The sequence below is a fragment of the Notolabrus celidotus genome, chromosome 7 (assembly GCF_009762535.1).
Source record: "Notolabrus celidotus isolate fNotCel1 chromosome 7, fNotCel1.pri, whole genome shotgun sequence".
Taxonomy (NCBI): Eukaryota; Metazoa; Chordata; class Actinopteri; order Labriformes; family Labridae; genus Notolabrus; species Notolabrus celidotus.
Window position 1 is genome coordinate 6,518,264 of NC_048278.1, and position 16,983 is coordinate 6,535,246.

Consider the following 16,983-nt stretch of genomic DNA (forward strand, 5'->3'; position numbering starts at 1 on the left):
GTGATAGCAAGTATCATCAAATCAACAACTTCTGTGTGGAGCCTAACCCTGATTTATCTTAGTCTTCATTAAAACTTCCAGTTACTCATTAATGTGCCAAGTTGTTGGACATGTGGATGTATATCTTCATCTTCATTTTTGGCCCTAAAAGTTAATTTTGTCTTAATTCAGTGATTTTCTTTCTATCTTTCTGGTGCTGTCCACAAAACACCAAATCCATTGCTGGTCAAATACATCACTTAGTCCTGTTACTCCTGGGGAAAATGCCCAGCAGTTTTTTGAAAATAATTTGTTTCTGACACAAAAAAGAGAAGAGACTAACTAATGTATTAATGGGTTTGGTCCTTTCATTGAATCTGCTCTGTGTACTCTAATATTAGAACACTATGCACCTCTTTCTTTATTGATCAGGCAGTTGGAGTCTTAGTGATTGATTCCATTTTATCTAAACATAAGTTGTGTTTTTTTTATATATATATATCTAGCTTACTGTGTCTCTTTTCTTCAGACTTAGTCATGTCTCAGGTGGAGAAGAAAGCAGGGCTGCTGCGGAGGACCTCATCCTCTAAGAAGCCCTTGAAAGAGAAGGTGGTGCTGATGTATGATGAGATTTTTGCGGTAAGTATTACAGAGGGAGGCTGACTGTGATGGAAACTAAAGAGGAATGAAGAGTGTGCAAGAAGTGTAAACTTTGTCCTGTTTGTTTGTTTTTATTTAGAAGGAGGATCCAGCCAAAAACAACCCTCGCTTCTGGGATGAACTGTTTCTTATGAAGGTAAAATGAACAGAATTATACATAGAAGTTACAAACTGTTGAGTTGGAATGTTAAAGAAAATGAGCTATTCACTGTAGTCTTGGTGATGCCAATGGCAGCAATAGAGCTAACAGAGACACGTTGCACATCTGTACCAGAGCTAAAATATTGAGTGATCAAATATGTTTTGTTCTAGTTGCTATATTTTTGAAGTTAAAGCACGTGCCTGTATTGTCAGATGTATGTAGCCTAGGGATGTACATTTGAAGTATTTTCCGTGATCGATTTTTGGAAATGTTAACGATCAATTATCCATTAATTGATTTAAAAAAACCATTATTATTCTTATGTCAAAAACAATGCCAAATAGGTTGTTTTCCCCCTAAATTTTATTTTCTACAGCAACAAAATGCATATAACTGACGGGATTGAATACGGGCACACGTTTGACACGCAGAATATCAACGATCAGGCTCATTAAAATATTCTCCGCGGACATAATCTTATAAAGTGAAGGCTCATAATACTAACAGAAAAGTACTTCAGACTCACAGTGTCCAGTTTTCTGTCTCCTCGTTCTTATTGAGAAAAATAAACATGTGTATTCGGTCAGGTGTCAGCCGGGAGCGCAACCGGGTCATAATCAGTCCCGCTGGAGAAAAGCCCAGACGGCTCTGATGTTGCTGGTCTGTAAACGTAGCGTACCAGAATTTCTCACCTGTCTGTTGCCTTTGTATCCAAAGGTGGGAAATATCCTGTTTAACGCTGTCAACCTTTGTGTCCGTGTTGTTGTTGGCAGCAGTTTTGTACTGATCCTCTTTTAAAAAGCGCACGTGGAGACCTGACGCACAGCCGCAGCCGCCAGCTGAGCGTCTCCGCTGTGCACAACACCTTTAACAGCTGATTCACATCCAAACATGCTTTAAACTTAAAACACCTCCCTGATAGATGAGTGTAATATGAGACCACATGATGTTTGTTCCACGTGACGGAAAATTGATAACAAAAATGTGTGTTTCGAGTAATTTCTTAACAATCAATTAATCGATAATCGATTAATTGTGGTCATCCCTAATGTAGCCTTTGCAGGAATCTGTCGATACATCAATAAGAGGCCTTAATTTCATGTGGAAAAACATCAAGAAGTAAAACCTGAACCTGAATTTCACGAGTTTACTCTTGAGCATTTAAGGTCTTTAGATTGAGGCAGCATTACCAGAAAATTGACCCTGATGTGAATAATAACTTTCAGCCTCATAATCTGAAGTTTTAAGTTGCTGGGGATCGCACTGCCCTGTTTAGAGCTAAGACAAAGTAGAGATGTTTACATGTAGACTTGTATTTGCTGAGCTATTATGAACACAGGTTATAGTGAAATTGTCTTTGAATACATCTCATAATCCTTATGAATGTCAACCATACCATCCCTTCATCTGCACCTTACCTCTTTACTCATGTCTGTCCACCATGTTCCAGGTGAACCTGGAGTACCTGGAGTCTAAGTTGGAGAGCGTAGACGGGGAAGAGGTTCAGCGGATCCAAGACAACATCAACTCTCTGTTCCACCACTGTGTTCAGGCTCTGGGAGAGGAGCACCAGATTAAAGTGGTCAATGCCCTGCAGGTAGAGTTTGGGAGAAATTGATTTAACTGCTTGATTTGATTATGATGTGGAAGATGATAATCAAATGACTGATTTTCACTCTAACTTTGGCTATTTCTGCATGAAACTGCTCCTGCAGTCCCTGTAGCTCAATGTCACAAAGAATTATTTTAGAATCAGGGAGGAATGTAAACATAACAGAATTGCTATCACTAATAAAAGCAAGAGGGTTGCTCCAATAAAATATATTAAATTGTCTGGAATGGTTCAGTTTTGAAGCCTGCGACACCAAGCAAACCCTCGTCACCTGTAATGTTTGTTCAAAGCTTTGTGACAGCTCAAACCATCAGTACAGCTCAGGTCTTTCAGCAAATACAAACATTGCAGGATGTTGGGTAAGTGTGTGGTACTGTGAGTTTCAGAAACAGTCCCAATCATCCCCCTCTTAGTTTCCCATTAATGAAGAAGAAACCCTGAAAACTTTACAGAGATGGTAGAATTTCACATCACAGAAGATCAGTTTTGTAACAACAAACCTTTTCCAAGAACACTGGAGAGTGAAATGCATTTTGGTTCTGGCAGTCACCTTGCCCCTCTGCCTCCCTCCACAGACTCTCTGTGCACTTTTCCGAGGCGTTCACCAGAAGAACAAATCTGCGTCTGGCTTTGACATCATCAACATGCTGATGGGCTTTGACAAGGCAGAGCAAAGAATGAAGGTGTGTGTTCACGATCTTTGGAATAAAGAAAGAAGAGAGATAAAGTCTAGCATTTGCTCGTGCAATGTTACGATTGTAATTTCTTGTTTCTTGCAGGACTTGATGGAGAGACTGGACAGCCTTCTTTGTGGCGATGGATCAGAGAGTCTGAAGAGCTTGTGTCTCAAACTGCTGCTGTGTCTCGTGACGGTGAGACAGAAAATGCACAAAGAGGAAGATGAATTATTATGTGGAGGACTTTGGGGAATGCTGAATATGAATAATGTGTTTACAGGTAACAGACAACATCAGTCAAAACACGATACTGGAATACGTGATGATCAACAGCATCTTTGAAGCTATTCTGCAGGTGCGTGATAAGCAAAAGGCTGTGACTTCTCTAGCTTAAAAAAAAAGTCTAATTCAAAACTATCTTTCATCCAGTTCAGTCATCTTTCCTCCTCTCTCTCCTTCTCAGATTCTGTCAGATGTGTCCAGTAGAGGGCAGCATGGTTATGATGCTGTGGTTCTCCTGGCCCTGCTGGTCAACTACAGGAAATATGAGGTATGAGCAGACACACTCACATGATGCTGTAGGTGAATCAACAGTAGAGAGCAGGATGAAAGCAGCTCCTACAGTTGTTTTAGTACTTGAAAGTCAGTATAGGTTTGACATTTATTTTAATGATTTTTTTGATAAACCTCAAAGTAATGTTGCTTTAATATGTTAAATCAGTGTAGTCCACGCATAAACGCTTCAACAGGATACATGTGTAGATGAAAGATGAATCTGGCATTTCCCTTTTACACCATAATTTAGCTGCAGTATATCCATTAGTCATGTTTTTTTTGTTTTTAAAGATAGAATTAATCATAAGTAGATTACTAGCTTTTAATTTTGTTTGTTGAGATCAAAAACAGGATCAGTGATCCTCCACCCCCACCTAGTCGTGTGAATCTGAGAGGAAGAAAAGCCCCTCTAAGACTGCAAAGTGGAGTTTCTCATTCAGAAGTTAGAGATGACAAAGAACCACCAGGACCAAGTACTGCTTCTCTAAAGGGACCTGTGTGGAAACATTCTGTCTTCCTGTGAGAATATTTAGTCAAACAATAATGTTAGTTTTTCAGTTATTTCAAGAAAATGTTATTTTTTAGTATATATGGTTAATACATTTATATTCAAAATCCTGTTTAAATGCAACCATGCAGACAATGATTAATCCACGCCTTCAAACAATCAATCAATCAATCTTTATTTGTATAGCGCCAAATCCCAACAAACGTTATCTCAAGACTCTTTTACAAACAGAGCAGGTCTATTTCAAATTATGAACAGAGACCCAACACCAAGACAGGATAAGACTCAGTCTGACCCCACCGTAATCCACTATGAGCATTGCACCTCACAGTATTTAGCTAGTTATGGCGGCAAGGAAAAACTTCCTTTAACAGGCAGAAACCTCGAGCAGAACCAGATTCATGTTAGACAGCCATCTGCCTCGACCGAGTTGGGTCTGGAAAGAGGGATAGAGGAGAATAAGAGACAGAGGGAGCGGTGATAGTGATGAGACGAGTAGTAGTAGCTGTTGCCGCTGGGGTCCAGCACGTCCGTATCAGCTGGAGTCTGGAACATCCACAGCAGGAGGACGTCTACGGCAGCCTTGAAGACTGCCGGCTTTCTCAAAACTAAAACTAAAAACCTGAGAGCATGTCCAAAGAATCCTTCTAACACCTGAATAATATCGCCTTATTTCACGTCTTATCAGAAAACTGCAACATTTTGACATTTTTAAGAACTACCTCAGGATATCCAAAGAGAATACGCAGATCATGTAAGATTTTGTTAACTGTCATTGACCTGCATTGCATCATCGTTATTATTTTACACTTGTGATTAAGTTTAAAAGTAACTCAACATGTTGCCAGTTAGTAAAGTTGTAAACTGGCCTTTTGGCTGTCTCATTGAAATAGACTGAATAATAAAAAACTTCTTTAAAATTAAAAATATTGTCAGTGTTTCCCCTAGGTTTAGACAGACTTTGCCACAACAAACTATCTATCTATCTATCTATCTATCTATCTATCTATCTATCTATCTATCTATCTATCTATCTATCTATCTATCTATCTATCTATCTATCTATCTATCTATCTATCTATCTATCTATCTATCTATCTATCTATCTTACTTTATAATAATTCATGTAGTCGATCTGATATTGGTATCAGTGTTTTACCAAGTATTACAATCGTCAACATTTCACTCTTTTAACACTTTTACTTTTGTAATATCTTAAGTTAAATAAACTAGCCTGCAACAAAAGTCAAAAGAAAACATTCTTCGTGTGAACACTATATCTGATTCTCTTGATTCAAATAAAAATGCCATGAACGTGAAATACAGGTCTTCATTGCACTTTTACGACGGCCCCTGAATGCACCTGCAGGCGCTCTGAGTCTGGACCGTCTGGACTGGACAGACCATCAGTTCACGGCACTCTTTGATGCCAAGGAGTTGATCAAAACTTACTAAATGGGTCTGATGTTTCACCCAACTGGATTAAATCAAGCTGTAGACGTGGAGCTTTTTACGGTGAGAGCGGCAACAACGTTGACATCAAACGTCAAATATTAAACAGACGTCCTACGGTTGTGTTTTTGTCACTAACGCACACCGGGGGTAAAAATCCTCAATGAAACTGAGACAGATGCATGGAGGTTCGTCATAGTCTCGTTTTCATCTTGAAAAAACGAGTTGTTGATGAACATTTATCGTATCATTGTGCTGTGATGTGTGTATGGGTGTGCACATGTTTGTTTGTCTGTGGGGCAGAACTCTGTCATGCGATACGAAGAGCAGAAGAGCATAATGACATCCCTTCATGTAAATAAGATCAATAACATAAGGATATTTAGTCTGTTTAATAAAAGAACAAGTTTAAGGCCTGATCTATAAGAGAGAGGTAACCCTGAATTACTTCTGCTGTGATCTGGCGCTATATAGAAAATACAGTTAACTGAACTTCCAAGGGGGGCGGCCGCCCTCCCAGTATTATGGTAGGGGAAACACTGATTGTCATTCAGAATAACAGTGGACAATGTGTGGGCTTGTATAACTTGTAAACAGGCTTCCTGGTAAAATAAGGTTGAAACAAAATCGTATGTGATGGTGAGGTCAGAATTGACGATGAAATTGAAAGGTAGATTTGGAGTGTGACTGCCCTATTCATATCAAAAGATAGACTTGCTTATTACTTTGATGTAATGACAGAAAGAAACATGTCCTCTGAAATGATTTCCAGTTCACCCCCCTCTCAAATTATTTCTTAGAAGGATAAGGGTGACAGTGTGGGAGGAAAGATAAGAGGAAGAGCATTGATTTTTTTGAGTGCACCCTCGTGTGTAAGCAGAGAGGGCGACAGCACAAGCAGTGGCCTTTGATTCACCCTGGAAGAATGTGGGTTTCAAATTGTTTAAAATTTGCTTAAGTCTGCCGCCTCATTCTGCATTTTCATTAATGCATCAGCAGAAAAACATCCCACTCAGAGTGAGAGAGATGGAGAGGTCATATCATCCTGAATCCCTGCCTTCCTGTTTGTTGACAAGAAAACAGTCTCATGGCAAGCAAAAAGAGACGCAGACTTAAAGCAGATCTTTCTGTAGTTGTGTTGAATAATTACAAAATACCCCCTGATGTAGTGTGGTGTTATTGTGGAAGTTTTAAGTTTGGTATTAGTGACATATCATTAATGGCATCTACTTTCTCTTATGTTCTGATTTGTAGTCCGTGAATCCGTACATCGTAAAGCTCTCCATTGTGGATGATGAGCCGACACTCGATGTAAGTATGAAACAGCAGAATAATGATGAGCCAGTGTGATGTCAGGCAGGATATCAAAGCTTTGACCTAAACACTGGATGTTTTCTCTCCCAGGGAATGGGGATGGTTGTCCACCAAGCTCTGACAGAATATAACAGGTGAGATCTAAACCCGTCTGTGTGTCAGAAACACGTTTGTAACGATGTGGGGCACGGTGGGCAGAGGCCGCTGGCGTCATCAGTTTAGTTTGATGTCTCCCACAAATGTTCTATTTCCATTCTCCTGAATAAAACAGGCCTTTTTATTCTTTGGGTTATTTATATCTGACAGTTTTCTTTGTCCGTCAGTAATGTTTTTGGATGAGGCAGAGGTTTGGAAATTAAAATGCTGTTTGTGAAGTCTGCATGAGTCGACAGACGCATCAAAGTGATGGATGATGTCTCTGTACAGTTCATTGTTTTCCTGTTTAAACTGAATACCCCTTAGATAATAAATAGCAGGGAGTAGAGGGAGATGTTAGGGAAATGTGTGTTAAGTTACAAGTGTGCTGTTTAAGTGGAATCATATATCTCTGTCTGCTGCTATACAGCCCGGCCTGCCTTCAGTTTCTTTCTTATTTTCTTCACTTTTCATTACTTCTTACTTTCTCTCCTTTTCCTGTCGTCTGTTCTCGTCCTTTCAGGCAATACAAAGACAAAGAAGAGGAGAACCAGGGGGGCTTCTTCTCAACCCTCACCAGTATGGTAGGGTCTTACTTTATGTTTCTACAAATGCTTCATCCTTCACGTGAATGTAATTAGTATTCATATACTGACACGAGGAGCTGCTGATCAGTGATCCTTCTGTCTACAGGTGGGGAGCATGTTTATAGCAGACGCTGATGAGAAACTCTCTGTACAGTAAGTCGTTTAACTTCTTAGTCATCAGTCAGACTAAATTGAATAGTTTGGATGATAAAATCTATCATAGCCGACACCGTGGCACTTTGTCCTATGTGACTGTAGCTCTTGGTTTAAATGAACATGTATCTGTCTAGGGTTGCTAAGGGGTGGAACATTTCCGTAAAATTTCCAGTAAATTTCCATGGGAAGTTAAGCTGGGGAATTTTGGAAATATTCCAAATTGGAAACTTTCCATGGGAATTAATCGGAATTAACTGGGAATTGAGGGTAATTTAATGGAAAGTCATCATATCAAAGCATCAATATGTTTTGTTATAAGCAGACATCCATCCAAAATAATACAATTAAAACAGATTTATTTGTAAGTAGAACTTTATCAAATGTTAAATATTTTATTGAACAATCAATTCTTTCATTGAAGAACAAAAACATGAATGTTGAGTTAAATATTACTCATCCCACCGACCCAACCCAACCCATTCAAAAATTAACAAAAATGCAATCCTAACAAAGTCCCATTCAAAATGTTAAATGAAAAGAGACGCTCTCCCTCCAACAAAGTCCCATTCAACATGCAAACAAAAAAGCATCTTCCCTCAAGCTTCTCAAGCCTAGCCTCTGCATTTTTGCTAAGCCCTTTCAGACAATGGGCTTCTCCTGGGTCTCATCAACAGCCTCCATGTCCACTTCCTCATCATCCATCTCCGACTCTTCCTCTTCAGTGTCACTGTCCAGCCTTGTTGAGGATGGCTCTGTGTCAGGCTGTCAGTGCATGTAGGGGGCTTGGTCTCTATAGCCCTGCAGTAAGCAGTGTGCTATGTGCATATGATTGAGGAATAGCAGAGATATTCAACTGTACTTGCATGAAATCTGGTTGTTTTAGTCAGGATTATGCCAAAATATATTTTCCCCAACTATATTTAAGTTCCCTATTAAGAGCCAACCTTCAGTTTAGTAAATTCCTGGTTTATTCCCATGGAAAGTTTCCAACTTTGAAAATTCCCCGAAATTTTTTCAACCCTAATTCTATCAGAGTAAACAGCAAATTCACAAATCTACAACAAATTGCTCATTCAACAGCCTGTATCATCTTCATACATCACTTAAAACCATGTCTAGTTTTTTATGTATTTATTTCTCATTCAAAAGGACCATGCATATTAATTAACATATGCATTAACACTTCTGTAAATATGCCAGAATTAGTCAAAAGACCATTTTACATCAGTAGTCCCTTGCCAGATGTTAAAAAGACTCCCTAAAAAGATCAAGATTAAAAAAAAAAATGAAAATGAAAAAAATGAAAATAAAAAAGGGAGATGAGAAACCAAAACACAACAAAAAAATTGAAAAAAATAGAAAGAGAGTTACAAATAGCACCATATGATTAAAAATGACTAAAAGCTACATGAGGAGATGACATGACAGACCATGAGAAAGTGGCCATGGACATAAAATACATGGAACAAGACAATCAGGAAGCAGCTATAAGGAAATGTTAAGGAAGACACAAGCGGACACAAGGACAACATTTAACAGTGCTGTGCACATTTAAAGTTCAATTTAAGATATTGAAATAGACCTACATTTTAAATCTTAGAAGTATTAAAGTGAGAAATATAATTTTATATCCCTCTAATTAACAAAGTTGTAGCTGCTGAAGCACAAACTTCACATCTGATTGACTGAAGGCATGGCTTCATCATATGTTAAGGGCAATATTTACTCACACTGTTCATGAAAATGTTGCATTAGGTCCTTGAGAGTGACCCCTCCATCTCACCCTCATGGGATTCTGTTTTGTATAACCACCAGATCACTATACATTAGCCCTTCCTTAAGTCCCTCTCCTCTTCACTCACTCTCAAGTATGTAAAGTTTTTGTAGGTTGGTGTGTGCAACTGAGTGTGGAGTTGAGGTCACACACGGAGCGGTCAGGATGAAGCCATGTCCACATTTGGTATTATAAAATACATCAAAGTATCAATACTTTGGACAACCTCACTTTAGTTTTAACACAAATGCAAAAACATGGGGGAGAAAATTAAATGGAAGTAGTTTGAAATGATGTATGAGTTACATTATGCAGTAGTTAATGAAACAGAAAATTAAAAGAGTGACCTGCTGAGGAGGCTGCTGATAAACTTTAGACACCAGACTGGCCCTCCACATTTTTCAAAGCTTGGCTGCATCAAAGCATGAAGTCTTTTCCTTCCCAGTCTAATGTTGTGTAAAGTTTTTTTTATCAAAATGAGCGAGCTGACTCTGACTACAAACTTTCTTCTCAAGGACAAATGAGGCGATTCTGTTGGCGCTTTATGAAGCCGTGCACCTAAACCGAAACTTCATCACTGTATTAGCACAGGTGAGATTTATGACTTTTTCTCCTCGTGGGCATAAGACCTCAGCCTTTTCTTCATGTCATAAAAATGCAAATGATGGAACATTTTCTTTTTCCCCTCTGGGTTTGTAAGTGTTCTGAAATTAGAGAGATGGCAGGCTTGTAAAGAGTCTGGGCTGTCTGAAGACTATAACAGGACATCATCAATGACAGCCAGAGATTTGTAATGTTTTGTGATGAGTCAAGAATAGCCTTTTGTTGGTAAACTATTGATGTCTTTAAGACTTGTCTCCAAGTTTCTTTGCTTCTAAAATCATCAGTTCACAATATTTCTTTTGCTCCTTTCTTCTCTTTCGGGCTGCTTTCTGCAGCGCTGTGTCACATTGTGGATACATTAAAAGTGTTAATTAATGTGATTAGACCCTGTGTGACTCTCCTGCTCGGCCTGTACTGTTACAAGGAACAGCTTTTCACTCTTTATGACTTTAGTATTTTTGGTCTTTGAACAGAGCCACCCTGAGATCAACATCCCAACCACACCCACCACCCCGACTCCAACCACACCCACTACACCACTTGGTACTACGCCACCCTCCCTAGACAGTAAGTCAAACCTTTTCAGTTACTTACAGGCGGACTGCAAGAAACACGGATGTGGTTTCAATTTTGTTTATGGGTTATCTCTTCATCCCAGTTTTTTTAAACAAAATAATCTTCAGTGGGGGGAGAGTTGTTACAGAGTGGGACCGCCGGACAGCTGGAGTCATGCAACTGAGGTTTTCCTGCAGCAATCACTGATTCAAGGATTCTCCTCCTCCTCCTCTCCTCACCCGTGTTGTCTTCATGGTCCTCTGAAAACCTGTGACCTGTTGACTCCAGGACTGGCTCCGCTCAAAATGACAGTTTGTTGTCATAGTTAAGTTAAAAACAATCTAAAGATAACACAGAGTGTTTTATTCTGAAAATTAACCGGATGTTTTCATTTATTTTGGTGCCTGTCTTCCTGTCCCGCTCCATCTGCTCTGTGCTGATTGATGCGTCGTGCTCCGGCATCCGGCAAAAATAGAAGTCTTGCGTATCTGATCTGTTGTGTTCCGACCTGCCAGATCAGAGGCGTAGCTGGAACGCAATGGAGCGGATCCAGTGGGGGTTAACAGATTGACTAGAATAGAAACCTATCAGATCCAGTGCCGTGACAGATCGGAGACGGACCGGACATGGATCTGGTGGAATTTGGCCGTGAGAGTCTCTGGCTCTGTAACTCATAGAGCATCTAACGGGGATCTTTTTAAAGTGCCCTTTAGTAACTGATCTCTCGGACAATCAGCGTTTCTCTTCTGGGATCACTATGTGGAATACTAAAACCTGCAGAGCTCAAACTGGGATCAATTTAACTCGAACTGAAACTATTTTAAAGAGGGCTCAGTCCTGTAATCATGTATTATCTTGTGCTCTTTGTTTTACAGTGATTTGTTGTGTGATAGTTTGTGTGTTGTATTGTTCTGTCTGGGAGATTGTTTTCTAATGTCTCCTGTGTATTTTCTTGATTTTTATGTATTATAAAGGCCCATCTTGGGTACTTGGGCAATTCAAATTGGTGGTTTTGTTTATCTCTGCAAGTCTTTATGACTGGCTACTAACCAAAGGCTCTTTTTGGTTCTTTATCTATTACCCTGCAAGAGGGTTGAGAAGTATGTTTTTCATGAGAGATGATATGATCTGTGCTTAATTAAGGAGAGCACTCAGTCTGCCCCTCCTGCCTCTCACTCTAACAGACACACACTGATTATTATCACAGGTAACCACTGTTTGTTATCGCAGCACAAAATTGATCACAGGTGAAAAAGATGATTCAAAGCCTGAATATTTTGAGATGATTTGAGTAAGTCACTTACAAGACAGACTGTTCATGCTTAGTGTGTGTGTGTTATCTTTACTGTTTCTGTATACATCTGCACTGAACTAAAGTTCTGTACAGAAAAGGTGCGGTACAAATACACGTACCTTTACACCCCTCGTTTACACTTCCCCCATACGAATATACTATAGGCTGTATAAATAATGGATGTAGTATCCGTGACGTCACCCATCTGTTCCTGAGCACTGATTTGAAGCCAATCATTGACGGGAGCCATATTGGAAATGCTGAACTCAACCAAACTTAGTGTGAGGTAAAGAGGCGGGGTTTGAGCGTCCTAGCCAACAGCTATGTGTTCCCGCCTGTCAGTCAAGTCAGTCATGTCCTTATTTGGGCAAAACTTGTAATCTTAATGTCTTCTGAACCATCGCGTTAGAAAAAAATTGACCCCCGTACAGTGTGTGCCGATAGACGAATTAGCTACGAAGACCAAGGCCGTTTTTTGAACCAGGCTGTAAACATGTTTATTAATGCTGTAAATATCGTCTTTTTTGAATGGGTGTGTATGTGGTTTCTGGTGTTTCTGCAGCCAGCCTCAAGTGGACGCTCGATGAATTGCAGTTTATAACACTTCCACATGGGCTTCATAGTTTGAGACTGGAGGTTGCCGCTTGGAATAAACCTTAGATGGATTTTAAAAAGGACAGAGGTCAAAAATGTGTCAAGGCTTTAAAGTAAAGAGATATTAAAAGCTTCTTATATCGTAATTGATTACACCCCTAAACTGTCAAAACTGCCGGCTATGTTCACAAATTGAATCATTTTCCCCGTAAGCTTTAAAAGTCCTCTGATTAATTTATTTGAAGGCATGATATAAGAACTTATCAAACTGTCCCTTTATAGCCTTGAACACTGGCTTCTTCTTTAAGTGTCTCTCTTGTAGGTGACCAGCACTCACAAGGGAGGACAGCTTTGGTTACATGATAACATGATGTGAGTCTCAGCATCACCTTTGAACAGAATTTAACCATACTGAAAATGTTCACCATGAAGTAAAATGGAGCTCTAGGTTCTTTTTGGGAACACGGGTCTCTGCTTCACCTCACATTATCTCTAACAGTACAAAATATACATTTTTAAAAACTCTCCCTCCAAACATGGTGACTCTCTTTCACTCTCGCCTTGAGGCACACATGTACCCTGAACAGAAACCTTTTCAAATATTCAGGAGATTTTAAAGGTTATCTGATACAACAGAGATCTTAAGTGGAGACACTTCTAATACGGATTAATACATCTTAATAGTGACATTATTACAACATCCTAAGTATTTATTTGTGTCTCTTTAAACCTGAGTACTTGTACGTCATACTGGACGTCTCCAAAGGTGAATGTTGTTGCCATCATGTTCAACATCAGGTCATTCAGCATGCACACACACTGTAACTGTTAAAAGGAGCTCGTCTCTATCTTTGGCTTGCTCTGCTTTAAACCCGAGAGCCATTCTGTGTATAAAATATTAACCTACAGCTTTAAATACGGATGAATGTTTGACATGCTGCGTGCATTACGCCCCGTCATGGGAGCTCCAGCTCTTAGAGGACCAGAAGCATTTGCACACAAGTGTATGAGATGACATGTCAGGATTACACTTCTCCTTCCACAGCACGTCTCTCTGTGATCAAATGTTTCTTGTCGGTGTGAAATCGTTGGTTCAGCACTGATCACAGGAGGCAACGAACAAATGAGGGGGGATAGAAATGACTGCCTTATCATTTATCCATGTTTGAGAGAGCAGAGATTTCTCTAATGGATGAAGCTACCTGACAGACTTCTCTTTTTGTGAAGCAGTTATTTGCCTCGATGAGTTCTCTAGTTTGGACACTCAGGTTTGAGGTCAGACTCAGGTAACTGGATCAATATTATTTATTTAATAACTGACCCAACAGTTCTGTGACTCAAAGCTTCAGATTATTTCTGTCTTTCTGTGTGCTTCATATTCACATATTCAGTCTTTTTCTGTCTACAGAGAAAAAAAAATTGGGTTTAGAATTGAAGATGGAGTGATTCTACTGGACTGAGGTTTTATCTGTGTATCTGTTCCTTAGTGATGAACAACCCAGAGCTGCCTCTGGATCCCAACCTGCAGACCAGTAACCTCCTGATCACCTTCCTGAAGTACGCCTCGATTGTAATGCAGGACACTAAAGGTAGACCTCCACATCCTTTCCCTCTCTTTGTGTCTGTCATTCCCTTGCCTAAACTCACTTTCTTTTATTTTTCTCGTCTTTATGTGGTCTTATATAATTTCATCAGATAGTAGTGTCAAATAAATACCGGCATTTTTAATAGTTGTCGCACTTTTCGGCTCACACTTCTTCTTATTGTTTGTCTCCAGATGAGCATCGCCTCAACAGTGCCAGACTGTGCCTAATCATCCTCACCTGCATAGCCGAGGTAAGAGCTCAAACACTGCTGTGACATTTGTCCCTCACACAGATGTTCTTCATTCTGACTGTACCTGTGTGTGTGTGTGTGTGTGTGTGTGTGTGTGTGTGTGTGTGTGTGTGTGTGTGTGTGTGTGTGTGTGTGTGTGTGTGTGTGTGTGTGTGTGTGTGTGTGTGTGTGTGTGTGTGTGTGTGTGTGTGTGTGTGTGTGTGTGTGTGATAGGACCAGTATGCCGATGCCTTTCTTCATGATGACAATATGAACTTCAGAGTCAATCTCCATCGAATGGTGAGTGGTGTAGTAGATCAGTGAAACTGTATTTAGTTAGTTTGGATTATGAAACTAGAAGCATTTCTTTCTAGGGTCCAGCTTTTATAGGTGACAGCATTTCAAATCATCTGTTATGGTCCAACCCTATTAGGTAATTACATGTTTCAGTTTAAGTATACAGCTCTATGTTTCCCCCCGTCTCCTCCTGCTGCTGTATCACAGCATGATTTGATCCATCCTCCTGTACTGCTCAACCTGCTTCTACAACATGCCATCTGTAAAAAACAAGGCCAAACTCACACGCATAACCACCACAGCCTCTAAAATAATCGGTCTCCCCACACCAAAACCTCACAGACTTAAAGGTGACATATCATGCTTTTTTCATCAATATATATTGGTCTAAGAGGTCCCCAAAACATGTCTTTAAAGTTTATGCTCCAAAAAACACTTTGAAATCAGATTTTGGCATGCCTGAAAAGCCCTCTTCTTCAGTCCTCCTCAGAACACTCTGTTTTCTCTCTGACCACGCCCCCTCAGGAAGTGGATGTGGCCTCGGCTCTCCGGCACGTTGATCTAATGTTTACATGTTGGCTGAATATACACGGCTGCTCACAGATAGCGTTACTTCAACCCTCTGAATCTGATCCAGAATCTGATCCTGACGGAGAGGCGCCTGTAGCAGGACCTTTCTGAACGATTGGTCACAGATTTAGTGTTTCTTGTTGTTTTTTTGTCAGTATGTCGACGTGTGTCTTGGTACACAGCTACAGCTATGAACATGTAGCTATGTGGCTATGCTAATTAGCGCTAGCACTTATCCATGACAAATAAAAATCATCCACTAGATCTTCAAATCTGCAGACGTGGGGAGTAAAACCGACCTCTGCCAGAAAGGCAGCGGGACCTTTTCTGAAGGATTGGTCACAGATTATGTGTTACTTGTTGTTTTATTTGTCAGTATGTAGACGTGTGTCTTGGTACACAGCTGCAGCTACGATATGTAGCTATGCTAACTAGCGCTAGCACTTATCCATGATAAATAAAAATCATCCACTAGATCTTCAAATCTGCAGATGTGGGGAGTAAAACCGACCTTTGTGTTTATTAAGACAGCCTACAACTAGCATGCCTCCTTCCTAAGCTCCTTGTTACCACACATTTGTGCAGGGAATGAAAAACGGAGAAGTTGAGTTGTATTTTATACAGTCTATGGGCTGAACAAGCTCCGAGCTCTGACTCCGTGACAGACCGGATATTGTTGTTACGTAACAAAAACACGGAAGTCTGAAACGGCTCGTTTCACACACATTTACAGAAAGGTGGAGCAATCAGAACAGGGGCAGAATGGATTTTTTTCATTCTCGGGGGGTTTGTAGACATGCCAGGGAAACATATTTCAGGTAGAGAACCATTAAAAAGTCAATTTTGCATGATATGTCACCTTTAAACAACAGGGCCATCATACGCATCGCAAAATCAATGGAACAGGACATCACACATCCACTAAACACCCACCTCATCCCACTCCCCTCAGGGCGCAGATACAGGGCACCGAGGTGTAGGAGGGCTCGTCTTGGCAAAAGCCTGATCCCTGCTGCTAAAGCGGCCCTGAACAACAGGCGGCGCTGAATGATACGACTTCGTTTGAGTGTTGATGCCTTTGTTGATAGTTTGTTGAGCTTGCATTTCCCCAAGGGGACAATAAAGTCTAAAGTCTGAAGCTTGCTTTGGCTTTCAGGGTGTTCTTAAAGTAAAAATAACATTAAATATTTTTATTATGGACATGTGTGCTTGTTTAGAGCAGATTAGAAACTTATTTATATCTTTACATAGTAGCTCTTCATTCTTCAGGTGAGGGCTGATCAGTTTAATATAAATGCATGTGAACACATTTCATGATACATTATGTTTAATGTTAAACTGACGTTAGTTTAAAGTTTTATTTTGTATTTTAAAGGTATCAAATTCTGTATTTTCTGTTTCAGCCGATGAGACACAGAAAGAAAGCAGTGGACAAGAACATCCCTTCTCGGCCGCTGGTGTGTGCGGTTCTAGGTATGTGCAACATTTGTTACTGAATTAACTCAAAATGTTTCTGATATTGATGTTTGGGGTTTTTTAAGGTCAGTTAAAATGTTCTCAACTCTGATGTACAGCCTGACGTAATGCTATTTTTCTATGCTATGGCTAATGCTATTGTTTGATCATTAACCTGTCTACAAAAACAGCCACATTTCACTTTTGAAGGGGAGCAATTATGACACATATTAAACTAGTTTAAGTTTA

The 16,983-nt window shown here is 39.9% G+C and overlaps 1 protein-coding gene across 1 annotated transcript in view; it reads left to right on the forward strand.

Moving 5' to 3' along the window:
- armh3 (armadillo like helical domain containing 3) overlaps nt 1-16,983 on the forward strand; it is a 40,220-nt gene that overhangs the window by 1,798 nt on the left and 21,439 nt on the right. Inside the window, exons 2-18 of the mRNA XM_034688935.1 lie at nt 509-618; nt 719-775; nt 2,232-2,378; nt 2,969-3,076; nt 3,173-3,265; nt 3,351-3,425; nt 3,534-3,620; nt 6,840-6,896; nt 6,990-7,033; nt 7,558-7,618; nt 7,728-7,774; nt 10,067-10,142; nt 10,628-10,721; nt 14,085-14,186; nt 14,375-14,433; nt 14,647-14,712; nt 16,683-16,752. Coding sequence (XP_034544826.1) covers nt 517-618; nt 719-775; nt 2,232-2,378; nt 2,969-3,076; nt 3,173-3,265; nt 3,351-3,425; nt 3,534-3,620; nt 6,840-6,896; nt 6,990-7,033; nt 7,558-7,618; nt 7,728-7,774; nt 10,067-10,142; nt 10,628-10,721; nt 14,085-14,186; nt 14,375-14,433; nt 14,647-14,712; nt 16,683-16,752 — 1,345 coding nt within the window. The 5' untranslated portion in view covers nt 509-516. The remainder of the gene's footprint in view (nt 1-508; nt 619-718; nt 776-2,231; nt 2,379-2,968; nt 3,077-3,172; nt 3,266-3,350; nt 3,426-3,533; nt 3,621-6,839; nt 6,897-6,989; nt 7,034-7,557; nt 7,619-7,727; nt 7,775-10,066; nt 10,143-10,627; nt 10,722-14,084; nt 14,187-14,374; nt 14,434-14,646; nt 14,713-16,682; nt 16,753-16,983) is intronic.